Below are 27,009 nucleotides of genomic sequence, written 5' to 3'. Positions count from 1 at the left end.
CAGCCTGGCCAACATGGCGAAAGCCTGTCTCTACTAAAAATACAAAAATTATCTGGTGATGCACGCCTGTGATCTCAGCTACTTGGGAGGCTGAGACAGGAGAATCACTTGAACCCAGGAGGCAGAGGTTGCAGTGACCCGAGATCATGCCATTGCACTCTAGCCTGGGAGACAAAAGCGAGACTCTGTTGCAAAAAAAGAAAACAAAACCCAGAAACGTATCAGTCACATACAAACATAAAAGAAACCTACCAGCCAATTGCAAAGTGGGGACTTTGTTTGGATCTTGACTTTAGTTGTAAATGGACATTGTTTAAGATTTGAGGAAATTGACAGATGGACTGGGATACTAAAATATTTTTGTCTGTGTTTTTAGGTGTGATAATGGTGTTAGGGTTGTGTGAAATGTTTTTACTGTCTGATAGATGTACAGGCTCAAGTATTCCCAGGTGAAATAATTGCCTGGGGTTTGCTTTTAGCTGCTCTTCCCTGCACAAAAAGTTGGAGGAATGAAAATTCAATTAGATAACGAAAATGTTGATATTCATTCAAGTTTTGCTATGGGTACCTGAGGGGTAGTCATTAGATTACTCTATTTTGTGCAAGTTTTAATATTTCTGTAGTAAAAAGTTAGAAGACCATGTGCTTAAGGACCTTTCATATATCTATAAGAGACAGCCTCACTCAGAATATATAGTGTTGCCTTATAATTAGGCGCAGTTCTGATGCGTTTGGGATGGGTACCAGTTTTATGGGAGAAATAGACTGATGCTAAAGGCAGTATCCTTATAGAAATAAAAATGTTTAACTGGCAACATAAAGTAACACTGAAAATTCTTAGATGTACACAAAAGCTTATAAAAGCATAGCGCTAGGGGATCATGTAGTAATATTTAGTAGATTGGCTGTGCCTCAGTTGTCTTGCCAGAAGGCATCCTCTAAAAAGTGCATCATCACAGAGCGCAGCACCCGGACAAAAGTGGTACATGCGGCTCCTCTGCCGACTCAACAAGTCCCTCCCAAGGGCTGTCATGTCAGTGGGCCAGCACCACTCCTGAAGGACTGCTTTTGTTTAAAGGATTTGAGAGATGGATTCCTGAGGATCTAACACCATATTCCATTATGCATTGTGGGTTTTTTATTGTTTTCCTTATCATGATTTATTATTTTTTAAATTTTTCTTTGAAGTTTGCTCATTTTAATCCATGTTCATTTCTCCCTCTGTATGTGTTTGTGTCACGCTTGCTGTCTTTGCCTCCATTGTTCCTAGGTTACAGTATAGCCAGGATATACCCAGTCACTTGGCCGATGAGCATGCGCTGATAGCCTCCTATGTGGCCCGTCTGCAGCACTGTGCACGGTCAGTGGTGGTGCAGCAGCAGTGGGCAGCCAGGGGTGATCAGAGGGAGGGAGAGCTTTGCTACCTGGGGTTGTCAGCTGGAAAAAAAACTGCATGTCGGGTTTTTCTTGAGCAGCTATCAGCTATGTTTGGCAGAGTTAAAATAGTTGCTAAGCATTAGCTTCTACGAGAGAGGGAGGCTTGCCAAGCCTGGGTGCTTACCTAAACATGGAGTCAGACATTCTCCTTTAAAGTGGGGTTCACTTCCTTCAGCTTACACTCAAAAAATATATAAACCTATGAGGGATCACAGTACTCACAGAGGTATCTGATGCAACCTCTTCCTGTTCATTCTTACCTAAATAATGAAATCTTTCTATTGACATTCAAAGTTTAGAGTTGATCAACCCACAGATATCCCACTTTGTCTTATCTGGGGACTTTGATACTGTCACCCTATTACATCTTTACCACCCTTTATCTGTTAGCAGGAATCTGTCATTGTTAATTATTTAAACCAGTGATTCCCAACAATGGTATTGGGTCACTGTCACCTGAGGGTCTTTTTCCAAATTATATAGACCCTCTCATATTATAATACTTACATGTATTATAATAGCTCCACGTTCCCCTTACCCTGAAAACTACTACGGTAGTGACTCACTGTTAATAAGAGAATGTGTCTGATTCTTCAGTGGTTTGGGATGGAAAAACGTTTGATAACGGCTAACTATAGCAAAGTTAATCCTTTTTAAAAAAGATTTAATACCGAAAAAAATAGTATTACATTCAGGTAGGTCCAAAGTCTCCTGCCCACTCCATGCCCACACCCACCACCATTCTTCAAGTAGGATGGCAGGTAAAGTTTAAGCAATCTAAAGCCATCCTTCCCCTACATAACAGCAAAGAAGAATCACAGTGCCAAACAACTTGGAAAGCCATGCTTTGAGATTCTTGTTCTTAGAGAGAAAACCATAATTTATAAGCTGTACACATAACAGAGGCTGAAGCTTTAAATTTTGATCTTAGTTTTGCTTATAGCATGCCATGGCTCCTTGGGAGGGTCATCTGACCTTGCTGCTACTTCCCCTAATAACAGAAGAATAAATTAATAGTCAGTTGGGACATATACATATGAAAAAGACTTTTAAATATTATACTTTATACCATTTTCCATAGTTTTTCTGATATGACTAAATAGCATCATTATTCTGGGGTATTTATGTATCTCTAAAGCTTGGAGAAGTAGAGTTTTCTTTTTTTTTTTTTTTTTTTTTGAGACGGAGTCTCGCTGTGTCGTCCAGGCTGGAGTGCAGTGGTGCCATCTCAGCTCACTGCAAGCTCTGCCTCCCGGCTTCATGCCATTCTCCTGCCTCAACCTCCCGAGTAGCTGGGACCACAGGTGCTTGTCACCACACCCAGCTAATTTTTTTGTATTTATTTTTAGTAGAGACAGGGTCTCACTATGTTAGCCAGGATGGTCCCGATCTCCTGACCTCGTGATCCGCCCGCCTCAGCTTCCCAAAGTGCTGGGATTACAGGCGTGAGCCACCACGCCCGGCCGAGAAGTAGGGTTTTCTAACCTTCTAAATATGTTTAATAGGCTTACCCTCTAGGAGGGAAGGAAGGGCCTGATAATTGTGTGCACTGCATCACAGAGTGTCTCCTCATCCAACAGATGATTTCTTTGCACACTGTCCCAGCCTCTTGGTCTCTAGGAATAGAGTTGTTTCACCCTAGGCAAGACAAATTCTTTATTATCAGTAAAGGCAATTGTCCAGAGTGAGCAAAAGTTTCCATGGTAAAAATAGCAGCAGAATGTTTGACAGAGACTGTTACCTAGTGATTTAGCCCAATAAGATTTATGGTAGGTTTAGCTAAGGCCCTCAAGTCTCACCTTGGCTCCCTGAGCAAAAATTGGTGGCCGGTAGCCCTGGGAGTGAGTGAGTACTACATGACTTCTTGATTAGTAATCTAAGAAGCTGAGCTTCGTACTTCTTCCGAGAAGTCAGAACTTTTCTGGCTAACTAATTCTGAAAATGAAAGTCAATTCAAACAGAAGAATAAAGATCCTTTCTAATTGCCCTCAAATAATTTTCATTGACCTTAAAACCTCTCATCAACACAAGCTTCTAGTTTCTGGCTAGAAAACATAGCCAGTTAAAGCAGTCTGACATCCACACTCATGTATAAATGACAAATAGGATCAACCTTCCTAAGGAGATAGAATGTGATTGAGAAAAAGGAGCTCTTTTGCACAGAAGAACCTACTGTATTCCTTGCCAGATAACAGAGGTCAGCCACTTTAGGCCCCACTTCTTAGGCTACCAATCCCTCCATAATGTGATCGACTTGTATTGTTAAGCATTCATTTTTATTGTTTTTTTATTTAAAAGATAGTTCTCTTATTTCAGACAAATACCTTTAAAGCACAAATACTATAGTTTATCTCTCACCTTGGGGCCTTGACCTTAAAATATTAAAGCCGCCTAGTAGTCGTCTGTTCTTATTACAAAATCATTTTTGAGAGGATGATTATCCTGAAGATGGATATTTGCATGCTTAAAATTATAAAGTGTTGACAAATGTCATAGGCGAAGACTCGAAGCACTTAAAAAAAAAATCCCAGAAGAAAGACTAAGTTAAGCTTAAAGACTTAGCTAAAGAGATAGAAAGATTAAAAAAAAAAAAAAACTAGAAACAATATAGTTGATTCTACACATGAAAAGTTCAAACAGATCTTTATTGATTTAGCCACACCCTTCCCAGATTCCCCTCAGTAATTATAACAAACTTCGATGAGTATTGAAGTCATGTCTTTAAATTTTTCTATATGACTTGTCATACTGCCAAATTCTGATCAAGGGTTTTTGGAAACCCAAGAACATAGGGCCAAAGTGGAGGTAAGCCACAACAGCCACCTCTGGTCATTTAGTCAACATCATCACTGTCGTCTTAAAGCATCTGCCAGTCCTAAACAGAGAATTATATAGCCACAGTCCCTATTAATCTAGGACTGTCTTAGTAAGGATAAATAGCATTTGGTATGCTAAATTAAAGAAGTCATGTATTTCAGAATCAGGAGTTCCATATCAGCATCCCATATGCAGAGCCAGCCTATTACTCAAGAACCCTTCCCTCATCCAGATACCACATTATCTGATAGCCTGTCTGAATGGGTCCTTACATTTTTAGAGTGTTGGTACTCTTGTTGAAGAGTAATGCATTAAACTAATTAACTCCAAGGTGGGGCTATAGATGTAGAATGAGCATAGTAAAGGAAGAGAAAAGGGGCATAAAAAGGGGAATATTTGATGTCATGGAATCTTTCCAGCTTTACAGTGTGTTCGGCCTGCCCTGGCAAAGCCAAACTTTTGCTTAGCCAGTGTTAAGTATATTTTTTCTCAGTCATCTGTTTTTCATGATGCTTTAGTTTTCTCTTGGTCTTTTTGAATTTGAGATCAAGGTCTAAAAAGTCATCAGTTTTAAACATTTGGTTAGAAATCCCTGCCTCCGACTTTGTGGGTGTCCTGTGTTTTCCTAGCCCTTGCATTCAAAATGAAGTGCCTCTTTGATGGTGGGGGAGCAGCAGGGATGTGCTGCCAATGAGGAATGACAAATGTGGCCTCCTCATTTCTCTAAATCCCCTTTTTTCTCAGAAGACCATTAGTATCTATGACCCAGGCCTCTAGTTCTTTTATTACCATTCTTTTATGAGCTTTTCTTCCATCTGTTCTTTCTAAGAATGGAACAAGAATAAGGGATGTTTAATAGACACTTGTTGCATTTTTATTTCCTTGGCAGTGTTCTGGACAGTCCTAGCCGACTGGATGAGGAACACCGTCTTATAGCTCGCTATGCTGCCCGGCTGGCTGCAGAAGCAGGAAACGTGGTAAGTTAATGGAGGATCCCTGGAGAGTAGCAAAAATTAGCATTACTTTAATATACAAATGGATAGGGAATAGTAGACACGAAATTTAGGAGAACAGGTACCTCGGGGACAAAAGGAAGGGGGAGTGTCTTTAGGGAGGAGATTGAAGGGGCCCTTAATTTTATCTAAATGTTCCCTTTATTTAAAAAATGAATCAAGAAGAGAAAATCAAAGAGCCAGAATTTCATTCTTTTAAGAGATCAATAAAATTAATAAACCCAGCAATACTCATCAAGTAAACAGGAGAAAACACTAATTACTAATATCAGGAATGGAAAAAGAGACGTTGCTATAGATCCCATAGCCATTAAAAGAATGAGAAGGGAATATTATGAACAACTTTTTCCCAGTAAGTTTGACAACCTGGATAAAATAGATAAATTCCTTGAAAGATGCAAATTAATAAAACTGACACAGGAACAAATAAAAAAATCAAATATTCCTGTGTCAGTTAAAGAAGTTGAATTCATAATTAACTTTCCACAAAGAAAGCCCCAAGCTTGGCCAGGTGCAGTGGCTCACGCCTGTAATCCCAGCACTTTAGGAGGTCGTGGTGGGTGGATCATGAGGTCAGTAGTTCAAGACCAGCCTGGCCAACATGCTGAAACCCCATCTCTACTAAAAATACAAAAATTAGCTGGGTATGGTGGCAGGCTCCTGCAATCCCTGCTATTCGGGTAGCTGAGGCACGAGAATCACTTGAACCTGGGAGGTGGAGGTTGCAGTGAGCCAAAATTGTGCCACTGTACTTGGATAGAGCAAGACTCAGTCTCAAAAAAAAAAAAAAAAAGCCCCAAGCTCAGATGGTTTAACTGTGGAGTACTATCATATACTTAAAGAAGAAATAATGTCAATTTGATGCAAACTCTTTCAGAAAATAGAGCAAGAAGGAACACTTTCAAGTCATTTTATGAGGCCACTATAACCTGATACAAAACAATACAGGGGCATTACAGGCAAAGAAAATTGCTGGCCAAATTCTCTCATGAACTAGATGCAAAAATCCTTAACAAAATATTAGCAAATTGAATCTAGCAATATATAAAAAGAATGATACTCCATGATCAAGTGAGATTTATCCTAGAAATGCAAATGTATTTAATATGTAAACATCAATGTAATTCACCACATTAACAGTTAAAAAATAAAAATTATAAGATCATTCAATAGATGTAGAAAAAGCATTTGACAAAATACAGCGCTCATTTATGATAATACTTTTCCACATGCTAAGAGTAGAAGGAAACTTCCTCACCCTGATAAAGAACACCTACAAAAACCTACAGTTAAGATCACACTTACAGTTTAAATTTTGAAATATTTCCCCCTAATATTGGGAACAATTCAGAGATATCCACTTTTACCACTTCTATTCTAAATTATACTGGAGGACCTAATTAATGCAACATGACAAGAAGAAAGGGGTATAAATATTGGAAAGACAGAAGTAAAGCAGTCTTTATTTGAAGATGACATGATTGTGCATATGAAGTCCTAAGAAATCTAAAAAAACACTAGTAGAACAGATAAGTAAATTTTATAGTATTGCTACAAGATATAAAGTGTATATCCTAGCACCTTAGGAGGCTGAGGTGGGCAGATCACTTGAGCTCAGGAGTTTGAGACCACCCTCTGGCAGCATAGCGAAACCCTGTCTCTATAAAAAATCCAAAAATTAGCCAGGTGTGGTGGCATGCACCTGTAGTCCCAGATGCTGGGAAGGCTGAGGTGGGAAGATCGGTTGAGCCTGGGGAGGTCAAAGCTGCAGTGAGCCATGATTGTTCCACCGCACTCCAGCCTGGGCAACAGAGCAAGACCCTGTCTCACAAAAAGAAAAATACTATTTACTGTAGCATTAAAAATACCAAATACTTATGGATAAATTTAATGGAAGATGTTCAAGTCTGAAAACTTTAAAACATTGCTAAAAGAAATTAAAGAAAACCTAAATAAATGAAGAGATATGACATATTTATGGATTAAAAGATTTAATATTGTTAGGATGGCAGATTTTCCTAAATTGATCTATAGATTTAATACCAATTCAAATCTCAACAGGCTTTTTTATAGAAGTTAGCAAACTGTTTTTAAAATGTATTTGGAGAACCAAAGGACCTAGAATAACCATAACAGTCTTGAAAAAGAAAAACAAAGTTGGCAGACTTAATCCTACTTACGACTTACTATAAAGCTATAGTAATCAAGAAAGTAAGATATTGGCAAAACGATGAACAAATAAATCAAAGGAACAGAATAGAGTATCCATAAAAGACACTCATGTGTAAGGTGAAATGACTTTCAACAAAGGTAAGAAGCAAATCAGTCAGAAAAGGAAACTCTTTCTATTTTTAACAAATGCTGTTGGAACAACTGGGTATCTACATAGGGAAGAAAAGAATCTCAACCCCTGCCTCATACCATACAAATAAATCAATTTGAAATGTATCATAAACTTAAACATAAAAGCTAAAACCATAAAGCTACTAAAAGTACAGGAGAATAATTCTTCATTCTCTTAGGAAGAATAAAAATTTATTAGAGTTTATAGGGATCACAAACCATTTTAAAAACTGATAAATTAGACCCTATCAAATGTAAAATATTTTGCTCATTAGAAGATACTATTCAAGGCAGGCGGATCACAAGGTCAGGAGATCGAGACCATCCTGGCTAACACTGTGAAACCCTGTCTCTACTAAAAATACAAAAAATTAGCTGGGCGTGGTGGCGTGCGCCTGTAGTCCCAGCTACTCTGGAAGCTGAGGCAGGAGGATGGCGTGAACCTGGGAGGCGGAGCTTGCAGTGAGCTGAGATCACACCACTGCACTCCAGCCTGGGCGACAGAGCGAGACTCTGTCAAAAAAAAAAAGAGACAAACCACTGTCTGAAAGAAAATATTTGCAAAACATGTCTGACAAAGGACAGAATATATAAATAATTCCTGCACCTCAGCAATAAAAAGACAACCCTTTTTTTTAAAATGAGCAAAAGACTTGAACAGATATTCCACAAAGAAGATATACCAATGGCCAATAAGCACATGAAAATGTGCTTGATATCATTAATCATCAGGAAAATGCCAATGATACCACTGTATACCCACCAGAACGGCTACAGTGAAAAAGTTGGATGATACCAAATGTTGGAGAGGATGTGGAGCAACCAGAAATCTCACCCTGTTGTTGGTGGGCCTATAAAATGATACAGCTACTTTGGAAAACTATTTGGCAGTTTCTTAAAGAAGCAAACATTTATACTATGACCCAGCAATTCTACTCTTAGATATTTATCCAAGAGAAATGAAAACATGTTCACAAAAAGCTTTGTACAAGAATGTTCATAGCAGTTCAATTCATAATAGCTGGAATAGCCCACATAGTTATCAACAGAACAGATAAAATGTGTTATATTCATACAATAGAACTGTCTCAACACAAAAAGGAATAACATTGATACATGCAATGACATGGGTGAATATCAAAAATATTATGAGTGGTAAAAGAAGCCAGACACAAAAAAAGTACGTACTGTTTTTTATATTTATGTGAAATTTTAGAATAGGCAAACTAACTTATCCATTACCATAGGTTAATCATCAGTTCCTAATCATAATCAGATAAGGGGTTGTTTCTAGAAATGGAAATATTGAAGGGAGACAAGGAAAGTTTCTGGCTTGATAGAAATATTCCACATTTCAGTAGGGGTGTGGGTTGCAGGAGTGTACATTTGTCAAAACGGATTAAATGAAATACTTTTTTTTTTGAGACAGAATCTTGCTCTGTCACCCAGGCTGGAGTGCAGTGGCGCGATCTCAGCCCACTGCAAGCTCTGCCTCCTGGGTTCATGCCATTCTCCTGCCTCAGCCTCCCGAATAGCTGGGACTACAGGCGCCCACCACCACGCCCGGCTAATTTTTTGTATTTTTAGTAGAGACGGGGTTTCACCGTCTTAGCCAGGATGGTCTCGACCTTCTGACCTCATGATCCGCCCACCTCAGCTTCCCAAAGTGCTGGGATTACAGGGGTGAGCCACCGCGCCCATCAATGGAATACTTAAGATCTAAGTATTATATCTCAGTTAAAACAAAAAGGAGCCAAGAATGTTGAACAAGGGTTTGATTGAAATAGGAAGTGGCTCCCCAGGGATTTGCAATGTGTTTCCTGCAATTTTGAAATATTCATAATAAAATGTTTTCTCTTTTCCTTCTCCTTTTTCAATGCTTTACTTTCTTTGAGGAGTTGTGTTTGCATTAATATTCACCCACCCCCAGCCAGCCACACACACTCATTTTATTCATCAGCAAATACTTCTTTTGTTGCTGTACTGTGCCAGATTGGATACTGTGGTGGACAAATCATTCCTGCCCTCATGGAACTAACAGTGTAGTGACAGAGACAAACATTAAACAAATAATCGCACTACTAAACATAACTACAAATTATTATGTGCAGTGGAGGAAAAATGCAGGGAGCTGTGGAAGTGTAGAGCGGGTGCCTGATCTTTTCTGGAGAGTAAGGGATAGCTTCTGTGAGAAGGTGTTACTTGAGTTGGGATCTGAAAATAGGTAGAAGAGAATTCAGTTTCCTAGGAATTGAAAAGTAACTGAAAACCAAAGCAGGCCAAGAGCTACTGTTGCTGTCACTACTATTGCCACCCCTGCCCTGTGCTTGGATGTCAATTGTCACGAACTTGTGTGGGCAAAACCTCGGTTACGTGCATAGTGAAGAGTTGGAAATGAGGCTCTCACATCAAGGTAGGCCCTTGAAGCATTATACCCTTGGTGAATATGTTGTATAAAAGATAACTAGGCCGGGCATGGTGGCTCACTCCTATAATCCCAGCACTTTGGGAGGCCGAGGTGGGTGGATCACCTGAGGTAAGGAGTTCAAGACCAGCCTGGCCAACATGGTGAAACCCCGTCTCTACTAAAAATACAAAAAAAAATTAGCCAGGTGTGGTGGCACACGCCTGTAATCCCAGCTTCTTGGGAAACTGAGGCAGGAGAATCACTTGAACCCAGGAGGCGGAGGTTGCAGTGAGCTGAGATCGCACCACTGTACTCCAGCCTGGGCAACAGAGCAAGACTCTGTCTCAAAAAAAAAGATAACTAGCCGCCAGCACACAGAAAAAGAAAGCTTATAGGTCTCCTGTTGCAGTGGAAGAAGTCGTCTTCCCTGGAAATTCAAAACCTTAGGCCTGTCTATACTTACGTTGGGTACATTTACATTACATTATAGTTTGAGAAACACCAAGGTGAAATTTTAACATTAAAACTAACCCCAAGGCACCTGGTAGAAGCAAAGTATAAATTTCTGCTTACATTCTCAATTGAGACCTAACAGTGCTCCCACTGAAAGAGTCCAACTAAACTTGAACCCATGTGCTGACTTTGCAAAATGAGACCCTCAATGGCTTTAGATATTAGAGTTATTGGCTATAAAATAGCTATGTTTAAGATTTCTAAAGACCTAAAAGAAGGAATTAAAAACCTGACAAAATACTGTCTTAAAAGAACAAAGTTGAAAACCACATAGAAATTAACAGATTTTTAAAACAAAAGTTATTGAAATTTAAAACTTGGTGGATGGGTTAAATGTCATATTAGACAGATGAATAGAGAATTAGTGAACTAGAAAATATATTTAAGAAAATTTTCCAAAACACAACACAGAAAGATGAAAAATCTGAAACAAGGTCTTCAGACATGGGAGATAGAGAACCAACAGTCATGTAATTGGAATTCCAAGAAAGAAAATAGAATTAGGATTAAAAAATGTTTGAAGAATTAATGGCTAAGTTTCCAAAATGTATTCAAGACATTCATTCTCAGATGAATATATCGCAATGAGTCCCCAAATAGATAAAATAATTCTACAACTAGACATATCATAGTGAAACTACAGAATACAAAGAATCCTCAAAAAGCAATCACGTTACTTTATCTACAAAGGATTCACTACTAAATTTCTCTCCAGAAACAATACAACAATTTCTTTATAAAGGAAAAGAAAAATCCTTTTAAAAACAAAGCCAGATACAGTGGCTCACACCTGTAATCCCAACACTTTGGGAGGCCAAGGTGGGCGGATCGCTTGAGCCCAGGAGTTCAAGACCAGCCTCAGCAACATAGTGAGACTTCATCTCTACTAAAAGATGAAAAGTTAAAAAAAAAAAAAAAAAAAAAATAGCCAGGTGTGGTGGCATGTGCCTGTAGTCACAGCTACTTGGGAGGTTGACGTGGGAGAATTGCTTGAGCCCAGAAGTTCAAGGTTGCAGTGAACTGTGATCATGCCACTACACTCCAGGCTGGGCAACACAGAAAGACCCTGTCTCAAAAATAAATAGATAAAATGGCTGATTACATTCAATGTTACCAGTGTTTGTGAAAAAACCTTAAGAATTTTCCTTATTAAAAAAGACGGTTGAATGATATACCAAAAGGAACTAAATGAACTGTCAAAAGGAGAAATAAAGACCCTTTCTCACAAGGACAGAGAAAGGTCACAGTCAGATTCATCCTAAAAGAATAATACTAATAGCTAGTATTTATTGAATATTTACTTTGTGCCAGTCATTATTCTAAGTGCTTTGCATGTATTAGCTAGTTTATTATTCAAAACATTCTTGTTGAGGAAACTAAGCCTCAGAGAGATTAAAAAAAAAAAAAAAAAAACACTACCCAGGGTCACATGGTGTGCTAAGTGGCCAAGCTGGGACAGGGATAGTGTCCTGTCTCCTAACTACTAAGATTTAACTACCGGAGGTTATAATTTAGGAGATAAGGAATTAAACCTAGATGCAAAGAGTGAGATGGAAGGAGGAATGAGCTGAAGCCAAAACAACAGAGTGTCCAGGCATTAACCAGGTAAAGAGAATGAAGCGTATGCCCAGTGGGGTATTTCGGCATATGTAAAGGCCCTGAGGCTGGAGGTCGCATGACCTGAAAGTTGGCATTGTGGCTAGAATGCAGAGAACAATGCTGGAATGAAGTCAGGCAGGCCAGCTCATGCAGGACCATATTAAACAAACCAGTACATCCATTTTGGAAATGCGTACCAATTTATGTTTACTTCTTCATAGGGAAATAGAGTTACGAAAGCTGCAAATAGGAATTCTTGCTTTGTTTCTCCCCCAAAAAGTAACTTATCCCTTTGGGTTTGTTTAGATTTCAAAATCCTTTCCTTGAAAATCTAATGTCAGCTCATGTTTCTGACTCTAACATTACAACTCTAAAGGTTAGTTAGTGAAGGGGAACAGAATAGAAGAAAAAGCCTGAGAAACAGAAAAGTGCTATTTGATTAAACCTCAGACATGCCCTCAGTCAGTCACAACTGCTCTAGGTATTTTAGAAATTAAAATGTATAAATAAACTTGTTGAGATGGGCTGTGCTATGGTTGGATTTTAAAAATTAAGTATATTTTATGCCGTTATATAGTCTTACTGAGTTTACATAGTACTTTTAAAATGTTGTAAATAAAAGCTCCAAAGCCATTTGACCTTGAAAAGATTTCAGTACTCCCTTACTGCAAACAAGATAAGTCTCTTTACACCTGATAGTTTCTGATGCCAATTCTTTAATTCTTCTGGAAATGATCGTTGTTAGAATGAATACTGATATGTTTGGGCCCTTTCATCTTGGGTTTATTTTGCAGAGTGTAGTTATCTCATAACTATTGAGCCACTCAAGAAGGATTCTTCTTGACTAGGGTTCTGTTATACAGAAACTCCTAATCCTCTAATCTCACACTGATACAAGTGCTTTGCATAAAGTGGGTGTAGTGCTCGAAAGAATTTATTTATAACCTGCCAGATAGGCTTTGTATTGATTTTTTTCAAAGACTTTCTTCCACATTGTTAAATAATTTGAGCAGCCAGCAGTGCACCATGCTTCAGCATCCGTGCCATAACTTCTCCCTAGATGGGGAGCGGGGCTGCAGAAACCTCTGCGGGCCGACCTTCGAAGAAAGACATTTCACTTTGCTTATATGAGCCAGGAGAGAGAATTTTTTGTTTTCCTGAAGTGCCTACATGCCTACATTTCTTTTTTTTTTTTTTTTTTTTTTTTTTTGAGATGGAGTCTCACTCTGTTGCCCAGGCTGGAGTGCAGTGGCACAATCTCAGCTCGCTGCAACCTCCGCCTCCCAGGTTCAAGAAATTCTCCTGTCTCAGCCTCCTGAGTAGCTGGAATTACAGGCGCCTGCCACCACACCTGGCTAATTTTTTGTATTTTTTTAAATAGAGACAGGGTTTCACCATGTTGGCCAGGCTGGTCTCGAACTCCTGACCTCAGGTGATCCACCCGCCTCAGCCTCCCAAAGTGCTGGGATTACAGGCGTGAGCCACCGTGCTCAGCCCTAAATTCCTCTTTAAAAACAAAACTATAATGTGTGGTAAATTGTAGTCGTAATAGCAAATTCTTAAAGTGTCATCACAAACGTCACCAAGATGTAATCAGATGTTTTGTTCACCTTTAAGGGTTTTTTTTTTCCTTTATAAAAAATTTAAAACACATTATGGAAAACTTGGAAGAAAGGTGAAACAAAGGGGAAACCATCACCCATTGTCATGCTACCTCACACTTAAACATTTCTGAGCAGCTTTCTTTCAGATCCCAGGCTGCACAGCCCCGTCACCTTGTCAGCTGCTCCAAGCATGCAGCATTCAGAAATATCCTCACGGCCTATTATAATTAAAGATCGACAGTCTGCTATGATGTTTCGCACACATTTAATGGCCCCAAACCTCCCTACATGTTGTAATCATGTATGAAGTATTTTAAAAATATATAGATCCTTGGCTTTGCCTCAGATTTTTTGAATCAGATTGGAAAAAAGAAAACTCTCAGCCTTCTGATTTACGGTGAGGTTGAGAATCACTGCCTTCAACAGCAGATTGGATTTTTGAGAGAGAGGGTGACAATCCACAGCCCTCTGGGTAGTCTAGGGCAGTTTGGGTGATGGGCAGGCTGCCCCTGGAATATAAAGAAAGCCTAGCTGATACCAGGCGCATCTCTTTGGAACTCATCTTGCCACATTCATACAGATAGGAGTCTCCGGGCTCTTTTTAGGAGGCTCCAGAAATGCATGCTACTGGATTACCGTTTGCTGACTGTGTCGGCATCCCTTGGTTTTATAAAATTTGCCCAGTTTGACTCAAAGGGGTATTATTTATTATCCTGTATTTTTCAGATGTGTCTCATCTCATTAAGATGATGGAGCTCTGTGAGTCCACCTGAACCTGAGAGAATGCTCCTGTGACAGGAAGTTAGAGGCACCTTGTCCTTCCAAGGACTAAAGGGACCTCAACACCTTATTCGCATGTAATAGTAAATGGATCCCACTCTGGAGCCTTCATTCTTAAATACAGAGCTTTAACTTTTATAATGTGGTCCTCTGATCCCTAACTTTTTTGCCTTTCGTTGCTCTGGCCTTAACACCTCCATCCACTCAACCTAACAGTAGCATTCATTGTTAGGTCGTTGATTATTGTTTAATTTTTAGATGATCTCTCACCTTTTGTCCCCTAAACTCATTCAGCTTATACGTCTGTGGCATTTGAGAAGTCTTTTTCCTCCAGATATTACCCTGCCTGACTGCTTTGACCTAATAACAGAATGAGAAATAACAGCTACCATTTTGAGAGCCATCTGTATTTATAACCCTGTGCTGGATATTTTCGAACTGTTACCTCTGGTTCTAACAGCAACTCTGAAGGTTGATTCCCAGTGTGACTTTACAAAAAAGGAAACTGAGGCAGAGCAAGGTTAAATCATCTTGCCCAAGGTTCCTCAGCTAGACTTGAGATTCAAACACAGGGTTATGTGACTTTAGTTGTGAGTGTGGTACCCTTTAAATACCCTTCTGGGATCACTTTCCATACTTACAGTCAGATATGCACTACCAATGTTTTTGACTTACATAACCAATGTTTTTGGTATTTAGTGCTAAGTAAATTGGTTTTTTTCTTAAAACAACAAAAATGTGCAGGAGATGTTCTACAATGACCCAGTTCTGTCTGTTTTGACAAGAACTCTGATTCTTAGAGCGGCGCATCGACCTTGGATGCACATTGAAATCACCTGAGAAGTTTTTGAAACTACTGCTGCCTGAGCCCAGTTGCAGAAATCGATTTAATTGGTCTTGGATGATACAGCCTGAGCACTGGGGGTTTAAAAATCCCTCTAGGTGATTGGAGTGCGTGGCCGAGTTTGATAACCACTGACCAAGAGAAACATTTCTGGACTAGGGATAAGCCAGAGTCACCTGGCATGTTAGATGTGACCCTTAGTTGAAAACCATTAGTTTTAGATAGAGGGCATGAGGCAGTAATTTTAGTTTCTCTGTTAATCTATCAGATTCCTCTCTAATCTCCTCTTGGCAGAGGACCTGTACTTTTTCAGGCCATGTTTTGCACATTATTAGGCTCTCATTAGCTCACCTTGAACTAGAAAAGACTAGATGTTGAGACTTTAGGCGAGCTTGCCAAATACAAGCCAAATCTCTGGGCTTATTACAAGTTCAAAAATCTGAACCCTGAAGTTTTCTCGATTTTTGAAACCTGTTTGGTCTGGAATAAGTTAAGAGGAAAAAAAAAATCTGTTTAGGAAAAAGTTGAAAAGGTGCATGTCATCATCTTCCTAGCCAGAATGCAGATTAAATACCATCTCTATCCTAACTTTCTAGGAAGCCTTATTTTCATTTCACAACTTAGGAATGCCTGTGATGCCTGAGTGTCTTTGAAAAAAATATTTCTGGTTCTTCCTTAGGATTCAGGTTTCTCTGATTGAAAACAACCCTGGCTTTGAATTTGATACAGGTTTGGAACTTTTCAGTTTGTAAGTTTTTGTTAAGACCCTGTTAAGTGTTTTGTTTATTACTTCAGAGGTGATCAAGAAACTTCTTGAAAGAGCAAATTCTACTTAATGACATGAGACCTCCATGAAGGAATTTATTAGATACACCCTGATTCTCCACTGCCCTAATACACGATACTGAGTTGCTAATGCCCACATTCAGCACCAGAGGAAATTCATGCATCACATGACATCGCCTCATTAAAGTCAGCATAACTTTACCAAACAAGTTATATAACAACCGAGAAGCCACTGGTACAGGATAATATTCAGAATGTGACATGTAAAAATTGCAATAAGTAGAATATATTTTTTATGTTGTTGAACAAAAGAAAATTGAAAGAATTAAAGCAATCCAAGGGCCTAGAAGCAAGTGAATTCTCTCTGATAGCTGTGAGTAAAGCTACTTTAGGACAGCCCATGAATCCATTCGTTGGGTTGTTCTGAGCTCCTTGGGAAATGGCCCCAACTGGGTTTTTGGAGTAAACCTGGTTCAATACAGATTGCCTCAGGATGTTCACCGAAAGTTTAGGCTTGCTCTGGACTCCCAGAAAACGTTCAAAGAATCGGGTTGTTACACAGGTGGTTTCATTTTAAGGATGAAAGGAATAGGTTTGGGGAAGTAAATCACTGAGTTGAAGCTTCAGAGATGTCCTTCCACGTGAACCAGGAACCACTTAGGATCCAGGAATCAGTTTATTTGCCTTGAGGTCTTCTGGATTGAAGCAGAGAGAGGAAAGGTAGGCCTGTAGGTGAATGACTTGGTGCCCAGTAGAAGTCGTGTTACCTGTACCACAGGTTGGTCAGCAATCGAAAGCTGCTTAAAATATTTCTGGAGATGTCTGCTGATGTCTGTAGAGGTGAATTGTTTTCAAGAATTTGCATTAAAATACTTGAGAGAGGGTCGTGTGAGGTGGCTCACGCTTGTAATCCCAGCACTTTGGGAGGCCGAGGCGGGCGGATCACGAGGTCAGGAGATCGAGACCACGGTGAAACCCCGTCTCTACTAAAAAATACAAAAAATTAGCCGGGCGTGGTGGCGGGCGCCTGTAGTCCCAGCTACTCGGAGAGGCTGAGGCAGGAGAATGGCGTGAACCCGGGAGGCGGAGCTTGCAGTGAGCCGAGATTGCGCCACTGCACTCCAGCCTGGGCAACAGAGCGAGACTCCATCTCAAAAAAAAAAAAAAAAAAAAATACTTGAGAGAGAAAATATGGGATAGATGAAGCAAATGTGTCAAAAATCTTTGTAACTATTTAACCTAGTTTGAGTATATGGAAATACATTATTTTCTCTCCTTTTGCCTATGTTAAAAATACTGTTACTACATTTTTAAATAAGTTAAAATAGGGAACCATAAAAATGATAGCTATATACTTTAACATTTCTCTGTATGTCCTCATGTATATTTGGATGTAGGACCAAGCCCATTCATTGAGTATAGATCCTCTGGAGCTCCAGGTTGTCTCCTTTGCACAAAATGTTCTCACATGTTGCAAGTTCAGCTTCCTTTTTCAATCCTTTACAATGAAATGAGAACTTAATAACTCTTACGATGCAAGAGTACGAAATTTCTCTTTATAATTTTTCCAAATCTTTACAGCTGCCTTACCTTCAGCTAAGTCAGTGCCATTTTATTCTCGAAGCTCATCTCTATGGAGTCTCCAACTCATTCAATTTGGTTTTCCTAGAAATAGAAACCCTCTTTTCATCCTCATATCTCATTGGTTTATTTGTTATTTAATTAGATGACATAATTGCAAGTGCATTTGCTCCAGTGAGGAACAGATGAGTCTTGTTAAGCACGCAAACCGTGTTTTCCACAGGAAGTCGAGACCCTTCCAGTATACCTTCTGTGCTCACTAAGTAGAGATCAGCTAAGAGGCCTTCAGCTTTAGTTTTTTTCCTGGTCATCTTTTGCTCTAGATGCTACAACCCCTGAGTTGCTCATTGGACCTGGGAACTTCCTTGGGTTTTAGTGGTGTGAACATAATGCTTTGACTACCAAGATTCTAGAATTTTATTAAACCCCAGAACCATGTGTCCTCCTTACGAGTAAGCTTTGCAGTGTTTATCTTCAGTTACTTAGAATTCTGTCTTTGCTACTTGCTAGATGTACACATAAGAGGTGTATAATAAGTTTACTAGATACAATTTTATTTTGAGTTATAACTATCAGCATTTGTAGAGCATTGTGCTGCCTCCTACATTATATCATTAAATCCTCTCCACATCACTTTCACTAAATGTTCCCATTTTATAGACAAGAAAATAGAGGTATAGTAAAATAACTCAGTGTTGCACAGCCAGAAAGTAGCAAAGCTAGGATTACTCATTTGTCTCCCTACTTTCATTCCTCTCCTACTACACTAAATTGTCCACTGAGTAGCCAAAGCAATGTTTATTTTTTAAACTTTATTTTAAAAGTTTTACAGAAAAGTTTCAAAGATAGTGCAGAGAGTTCCCTATAATCTACACCCAGTTTCCCCTATTATTATTATTTTGAGACAGGGTCTCACTCTGTCACCCAGGCTGGAGTGCAGTGATGTGATCTCAGCTCATTGCAGCCTCGACCTCCCAAGCTTAAGCAATCCTCCCACCTCAGCCCCCTAGTAGCTGGGACTACAGGCATGCACCACCAAGCCTGGTTAATTTTTTTGTATTTTTTGTAGAGTAGGGGTTTTGCCGTGTTGCCCAGGCTGGTCTCGAACTCCTGGCCTCAAATGACCTCCCACCTCTGTCTCCCAGAGTGCTGGGATTACAGGAGTGAGCAACCCAGCCAAATTTCCCCTATTATTAATATCTTAAATTAGTATGGCACATTCATTGCAATTAATGAAGCAATACTGATACATTGTTATTAACTAAAGTCCATACTTTATTCATATTTTCTGAGTTTTTACCTAATGTCCTTCTTCTGTTCCATCCAGGATACATTACATTTAGTTGTCATGTCATCTTAGGCTCCTCTTAGCTGTGACAGTTTCTCTGACTTTCCTTGTTTTTGATGACCTTGACAATTTTTAGGAGTGCTAGTCAGATGTAGACTGTCTAATAACTGTAATTTGTCCGATGTTTATCTCTTGATTAGAACTGGGGTTATGGGTTTGGGGAAGGAAAAGGTAAAGTGCCATTTTCATCATGGTGTATCAAGAGGTACCTGCTATCAACATGAGTCGTCACTGTTGATGCTGACCTTGATCACCTGGCCGTGGCAGTGTTCGTCAGGTTTCTCCAACATAAAGTTATTCCTTTTCCTTTCCACACAGACTCTTTGGAAGGAAGTCACTATGCACAGGCTTCTCTTAAGGAATGGGGAGTTAGGCTTCACTTCCTTGAGGGCAGAGTATGTCCACACCTTATTTGGAATTCTTCTGTATGGGAAATTTGTCTGTTATTCCCCATGTATTAAATTACTCAGCCACTTATTTATGTAAATGTAGAACAGTGTTTTTAACACATATAATCAAATTTCATATTCCCCTGCCCAGAATCCTCCAGTGGCTTCACACCACATTCAGAATGAAATGGAAACTCCTCTCCATGGCTCAGAGGCCCTGTATGGTCTAGACCAAGCTTGTCCAACCCGTGGCCTGTGGGCTGCATGCAGCCCAGGATGGCTTTGAATGTAGCCCAACAAAAATTTGTACATTTTCTTAAAACATTATGAGTTTTTTTGTGATTTATTTATTTATTTTTAGCTCATCAGCTATCATTAGTTTTTTTGTGTGTGGCCCAAGACACAGTTCTTCCAATGTGGCCCAGGGAAGCCAAAAGATTGGATACCCCTCGTCTAGACCCTTCATCTCCCAGTGCCTCGCTCTTACCACAGCTTCCTTCCCTCCGTCAGCACTCATCTGAACACCCCAAGCCCAAGCAGCTGCAGGGCCTTGCATTTGCCCTTCTTTCTGCCCCGCAGGCCCTTCCCTCAGACCTTCACCTGGTTGGCTTCCTCATTTCATTGAGTATCTGAGAGCCCTTTCATCACCACCTCATTTAAAAAGAATTTTCTGTCCCGGTTCACTGTTTCCTTACCCTGCATTTCTTTATTGCATTATCCCTACTGATGTCTGTATTTATTTTTGGGGTTTCTTATTTTTCTCCCAGTGTAATCTGAGCTCCATGGGGGTGGGGCTATTCACCAGAACATCCCTAACTGGTAGAGCAGTGCCTGGCACATAGTAGGAGCTCAGGAAGTATCTGTTGAATAAATGTATGAACTACTTATTTTTTGAAAGAAATCATCTTTATTTCTCTCTGGCCAAAGCATCCTATGTCTTTATGAACTGGATCAACAAAGTCTCCTATGTTGTTATGAAATAATTCCTGTCTTTTTCCCTTCAGTGTCCTGAAGGCATTTTAGGAAGAGACTTGGCCTTTTTTTTCTTCTTAATGAGCACTATGGTGTTTAAGATCGTAAATAAAAGCTGAGTGCGGTGGCTTACGCCTGTAACCCCAGCACTTGGGAGGGCCGAGGTGAGCAGATCACTCGAGGTCAGGAGTTCGAGACCAGCCTGGCTAACATGGTGAAACCCTGTCCCTACTTAAAACACAAAAATTAGCCAGGCATGGTGGCACCTGCTGGTAATCCCAGCTACTCAGGAGGCTGAGGCAGGAAAATCGCTTGAACCCAGGAGGCGGAGGCTGCAGTGAACCGAGATCATGCCACTACACTCCAGCCTGGGCGACACAGCAAGATTCTGTCTCAAAAAAAAAAAAAAAAAAAAAAAAAGTACATAGATAAAAGTTCTAAGTTTCTGTTATTTGATGTATACTTGACTGTATTTAAAGTTTGATTGAGTGAGATAAGCCATCACTGGACACTCACCACTGAGGAGTCCTACCGGGACACCAGCTGCCCCTAGGGGAACTGCTGCCTCAGGTTTGGAACCTTCTTCCACCCCTACTTCTTTGTATTTGCATTACAGTGCTTCTTGGAGCCAACCAGTCTTACCTGATTAGGAATCTCTATTGATAATGACTTGATTCCTGTATTAACCTCCTCTGTGGAAGATCCCTTGGCTTTGCAGTTACTCAAAACCAGAAAGCTTCTCTAGATACTTCCAGAGAAGTGCCACAGGGCTTCTTTTCATCATCATATGAAGCAAATTTCTTTCAGAGCTTACCTCCTGACCCATAATTTTCCCTAGTCTCACTCTATTAAGCAGCTGTTACTTTTAGCTCCAGTTTTCAGGAATTACAAACCTGTTCTTCACAGCCAGCCTCAGTCTCAAGCAAGCTACTTTTCTGAGACTCAACTCAGGCTCCCACAAGACTGACTACAATACAGAAAATTTACTTGGTAGGCTGCCAGTCCATGCTTCTCTGGAGGAAGAAAAATCATCTTGGTTTTTTTTTTCTTTTAAAAAAGAAAAATACTTGATAATTTGGTAAAAAGCCTCTTACCCAGATTTGCTATGCTGTTTTGCCCTTGTTTATTTAGAAACTGTCACATGAAAAGACTTACTGAGGCCAGGCGCGGTGGCTCAAGCCTGTAATCCCAGCACTTTGGGAGGCCAAGGCGGGCGGATCACGAGGTCAGGAGATCGAGACCATCCTGGCTAACACAGTGAAACCCCGTCTCTACTAAAAATACAAAAAATTAGCCAGGCGTGGTGGCGGGCGCCTGTAGTCCCAGCTACTCGGGAGGCTGAGGCAGGAGAATGGCGTGAACCCAGGAGATGGAGGTTGCAGTGAGCCGAGATCGCGCCACTGCACTCCAGCCTGGGGGACAGAGAAAGACTCTGTCTCAAAAAAAAAAAAAAAAAAAAAAAAAAAAGAATTACTTAATCTTCAAGCTCTAGACAGGAAACAAAGTCTTCCTGGTAGAACATGTTTCAGGCAGAGCCAAGAGTGTACAGAGTGAAGCAGGGTCATCATGGAGCCCTCAGTGAGAGCTGCCTTTCTGGTTAATCAATAAAAGGGAGCCAACACCTAGTCATGTTCATTGGCTACCGTATTCTTTTTTTTTTTTCTTTTTTCCCCAGATGGAGTCTTGCTCTGTCACCCAGGCTGGAGTGCAGTGGCACAATCTCAGCTCACTGCAACACCACCTCCCAGGTTCAAGCAATTCTCCTGCCTCAGCCTCCCAAGTAGCTGAGATTACAGGCACCCGCCACCACACCCGGCTAATTTTTGTATTTTTAGTAGAGACGAGGTTTCACTATGTTGGCCAGGCTGGTCTTAAACTCGTGACCTCGTGATCCTCCCACCCCGGCTTCCCAAAGTGCTGGGATTACAGGCGTGAGCCACCGCACCCAGCCTGGCTACCATATTCTTAAAGGAGTTAAGGGTCAGAAATATGGTGGATGTGCAAATCACAACCACATAATTTCTCCACAAAACATATACAAATGGCCAGTAAGCACATGAAAGTATGCTCAACATACTAGTCATTTGGGAAATACAAATTGCCTTACAATGAGATACCACTTCATACCCATTAGGATGACGTGGAAAAAAATAGAACCTTGATAGATTGCTGGCAGGAACGTTAAATAATGCAGCCACTTTGGAAAACAGTTTGGCAGTTTCTCAAAAGGCAGTTACCATTTGACCCAGTAATTCCATTCCTAGGTACATACCTAAGAGCAATAACAACATATCTCAACATACATGCTCAAAGCAGCACCATTCAAAACAGCTAAAAAGTGGTAACAACCCAAACCTTCATCAACTGTTGAATGGGTAAACAAAAAGTGGTATATCCATATAATGGAATATTATTCAGCTATAAAAGGGAATGAAGTACTGATATGTGCTACAACATGGGTGAACCTTAAAAACATTTTGCTAAGTGAAAGAAGATAGACATAAAAGGTCGATATTGTATGGCTCCATTTATATGAAATATCCAGAATAGGCAAATCCATAGAGACGGATAATGGAGGTCAGGGGCAAGGGAAGGGGGATGGGAAATGACTACTTATGAGTGTGCTGTTTCTTTTTGATGTGATGCTGTTTCTTTTTGGGGTGGTGAAAATATTCTGGAATTAGTGGTGTTGGCTTCACAACCTCATAAATACATTAAAAACTACTGAATTGGGCTAAGCCTGGTGGCTCACACCTGTAATGCCAGGACTTTGGGAGGCCAAGGTGGGTGGATTATTTGAGGTCAGGAGTTTTGAGACCAGCTTGGCCAATGTGGTGAAACCCTGTCTCTACTAAAAATACAAAAAAATTAGCTGAGCGTGGTGGTGCACACCTGTAGTCCTAGCTACTCAGGAGGCTGAGGCAGGAGAATTGCTTGAACTCAGGAGGTAGAGGTTGCACTGAAGTAAGATCACGCCATTGCACTCCAGCCTGGTGACAGAGTGAGACTCTGTCTCAAAAAATAAAAAGTTACTGAATTATATGCTTTTAAAAAGTGGATTTTATGGTAGGAAAATTATATCTTAATTTTTAAAAAACTTTCTATTCGGAACTTGATACCTACTAGGATGGTTAAAAGAACAAAGTAATAAGTAAATAAAAAGCAAATAAAACAATAGGTGTTGGTGAAGATGTAGAGAAACTGGAAATCTCATTAATGCAATTGTAAAATGGTACAGCCACTTTAGAAAGCAGTTTGGGAGTTCCTCAGATGTTAATTATAGTTATCATATAATTCAGCAATTTTACTCCTAGGTGTTTACCCAAGAGAAATGAAAACATACATAGACAAATACTTGTGAATGAAAGTTCATAGCAGCTTCATTTGTAATAACCAAAAGCTGGAAACAATAGAATACTACACAGCAATAAAAAAGAAGGAACCACTAGGCCAGGCACGGTGGCATGTGCCTTTAGTCCCATCTACTCAGAGGCCAAGGTGAGAGCCCAGGAGTTCCAAGACTGCAGCGAGCTGTGATCATGCCGCTGCATCCTGCATACCAGCCTGTGTGATAGAGCAAGACCTTATCTCAAAAAAAAAAAAAAAAAAAAAAAAAAGGAACTACTAGTTCATGGAAAAAACATGAATTAACCCCAAAAACATTATGCTAAGTGGAAGCCAGAAACCAAAGACTATGTGTTTATATGAAGTTTCTAGAAAAGGCAGAACTATAGACAGAAAGCAGATGCATGGCTGCCTGAGGTTGGGGGTGGGAGTGGCAACTGGTGACAAACTGGCATGAGGGAATTTTTTGCGGTGATGAAAAATGTTCTAAAACTGGCATGTGGTGATTGGTTGCACAACTGTTTAAATTTACTAAGACTCATTGAACTGTATACTTAAAACGGGTGGATTTATGATATGTAAATTATATGTCAAAAATCTGTTTTTTAAAAATCAGTCAATCTAGACCTCTGGGTATATTTGGATCAGAAAAAAAAAAAAAACTTTCTCCCCACTTCCCCACTTTAGACTCGTCCTCCCACTGACTTGAGCTTTAACTTTGATGCCAACAAACAACAAAGACAGCTTATTGCAGAACTGGAAAACAAAAACAGGTAAGAACGCACAGGCTGAGCCCACTTCCAGAGTCCAGGATTATCACGTGCGTATCTGATTCTCATTTTCCTTGGATACTAGGTGGCTTTTGACCGCCAAGGAAGACCTTGCCTCAGTGAACCTAGGCTAGTCCAAGTCCAGGGAATGCCCTGGACACTGATTTGTGTCTGCATGCTGTTGATTCTGGTAGTCCACAGCTCTGCTCACCTGCCCTCGGGGGATTCCTTTTAGCAGGGCCTCCTCCCACCCATCCGTGTGACCCCCTCTCACAATTGCGTTTTCCACTCTGCTTCCCAGCAGCATTTTGCTGTATCTAGTCATCTTGTCCTGACCCATTATGCTATGTAGGACTGTCTGGTCTCTCCTTAAAAAAAAAAAAAAATGCCATTTAACAGCACAGAGAGCAGACAGCACACCATTGTGTACTGAAAGGTAGAAGCCAGGACGTGGAGACCTGACCTAAGGTAACAGGCATAGATAGAGGCAACACAGCTGTCTACTGGGGCATAGGGGACAGGGGGAAGGAAGGGGCGGGGAAGGATTAAGGGAAGTCAGCACAGGACCTGCATCAGGAGGTTGCAAGGAGTTCCTTTTTCCTCCTCCCTGAGTGGAACAGAGTAAATAAAGTATTCTGGCTGTAATTTTCCTTTCTTGGAGATTTTTCAGGTCCTTGAGAAGAGTATTTTTATGACTTTTTCTACCACAAAAGATTGCTTTGTTGAGGAAATGTCAGGTGAAGCAGTATTGAGAAGGTGTCCATTTCACCTCTTGGCCATTTGGAAGCAATCAGGACAAGATTGGTAGAGGAGGCACTGCTAGAGTTGAAAACTTGTAGTAGGGAAAGACGGAGCGTGAGTGAGAAGCACTGTGCAGCCCCTTTCCATTCACCCGTCCTCTCTAGAGAGATCCTGCAGGAGATTCAGCGTCTCCGCCTGGAACACGAGCAGGCCTCCCAGCCCACCCCTGAGAAGGCACAGCAGAACCCCACGCTGCTGGCAGAGCTGCGGCTGCTGAGGTGAGTAGGGACACTCTACCACTTGCCACATGTAATCTACTATGGATGGAACTTATCTGAGGAGACCAAAGGAGTAGGGTAGAATCTGTTGTTCAGTATAAACAATCCTGTGAGAGCAAACCACTGAAGAGTTCACCCATTCAGTTACTGCTTCAGATGTCTGGGTTCCATTAGAAATCACTCTAAAAATGTCAGCCATTATCACAGAACTTGGTAAATAGCAGTCTCCTAGCTCCAGGACCAGCAGGGCACTGTTTATACTTCTGTGATTGCTTTAAGAAGACCACTGTGCTGCAGTCCCTCTCTTATCTTGCTAATTTGTCTGACTTTAGAGACACTTGGCGGGAAGAATGCTTTGCCGTTCCTTTGAGTATAGTCTCCTGGCACTTTACAGTCAGTGCAGGGCTCTGCCGAAGGAGAAGGATGCTTCCTGTGCACATCTCTGAGACATGAAACCCTTGCACCATGGCTTCTAAACAAAGTATCTCAAGAATCAGGAAACTAAGGACATAGGATGAGAATGGGAATAGAGAGCAGCATCACCACCATATTTGATGCTGTTTTGGAGGGAATGGGGAGGTCTTCACAGAAGTAATCGGATCCATTATTAGGGTCTTATTGCCTATGAGCCTTAGAAAGGGGAGTGTGTGTGTGTGTGTGTGTGTGTACGCACTCTTCTGTAAGTTAAGACATTATGGAAACTACATTTAGTGACGTCTCACCAGATTTCTAGATTTTCAAATAGTGGGTTCTTTCTGTTTAGGTTGATTTTTAATTTGCTGTCATCAGGATTCTGTGCAGCCTCTTGTTTCTTTTCCCAGAGAATGGAGATTATTGTTTTCTGTAGATATTCTACTGTTTAGATTTATATCATCAATAAAAGTTGTCATAGTAGAGTCATAAAGAATTTAAACTGTGCAGGTGAAAAAAAATCATTAGATGTATAGAGATTTTCGTTCTCCTAAAAATTTATTTTAGTTTCTCAATGTAGTTAGGCTGAGATTTGGGTGGCTCTGTGGTTCACTGCTGCACGTCTGGGGTGTTAGTACAGCTGGTGTCGTACTAGGGAGGATGAGAGCACAAATGCTGCTGACTTGGGCAGAGTGTAAGTCTAGGCTGTTGGCATAAGATGCACCTGTTGTCTAGTGCCTGGTTTTATATCTAGAAAAGCAAAAAGGCCTGTCATCCTGAGTCTAACTGTTGCTGAAACTGGGATTGCTGAAAGTGCTCAGTTAAGCTGGAAGGATCTGAAAAATATCTTAGATGTAGTAGCAGGGCTGAGTCCAGGAATGTCACATAGGATAGCAAGAAGCAGAAATGTAATCTGAGACCAATGAGGGTCTGAAGGTGGAGAAATCAGAAAGTATTTAACCTCAAAAGCAGTTCCTATATCACTGAAGAAAGGAGGGACTATTTTAAAGTGTGCTGGGACAATTTTTTAT

At 40.4% G+C, this 27,009-nt stretch overlaps 1 protein-coding gene across 27 annotated transcripts in view; it reads left to right on the top strand.

Moving 5' to 3' along the window:
- The window catches only part of DTNB (dystrobrevin beta), a 297,564-nt gene that overhangs the window by 216,477 nt on the left and 54,078 nt on the right, over window positions 1-27,009 (top strand). For 14 of the 27 annotated variants that reach the window (XR_004027093.1, XM_030800614.1, XM_030800618.1 and 11 more), the window contains 4 exons: window positions 1,271-1,360; window positions 5,144-5,231; window positions 24,466-24,551; window positions 25,454-25,567. Coding sequence is in view for 24 of the 27 variants with exons in the window: in XM_030800614.1 (XP_030656474.1) it covers window positions 1,271-1,360; window positions 5,144-5,231; window positions 24,466-24,551; window positions 25,454-25,567 (378 nt within the window). In the remaining 3 variants the exon portion in view is untranslated. The remainder of the gene's footprint in view (window positions 1-1,270; window positions 1,361-5,143; window positions 5,232-24,465; window positions 24,552-25,453; window positions 25,568-27,009) is intronic. The other 13 variants (XR_004027095.1, XR_004027094.1, XM_030800628.1 and 10 more) reach the window with 1 other exon arrangement.

Source organism: Nomascus leucogenys, chromosome 19 (genome assembly GCF_006542625.1).
Source record: "Nomascus leucogenys isolate Asia chromosome 19, Asia_NLE_v1, whole genome shotgun sequence".
In the NCBI taxonomy this organism is placed as follows: domain Eukaryota; kingdom Metazoa; phylum Chordata; class Mammalia; order Primates; family Hylobatidae; genus Nomascus; species Nomascus leucogenys.
Note: the sequence above shows the minus strand (reverse complement) of the source record. Positions and strands in the feature narration are given on the sequence as shown.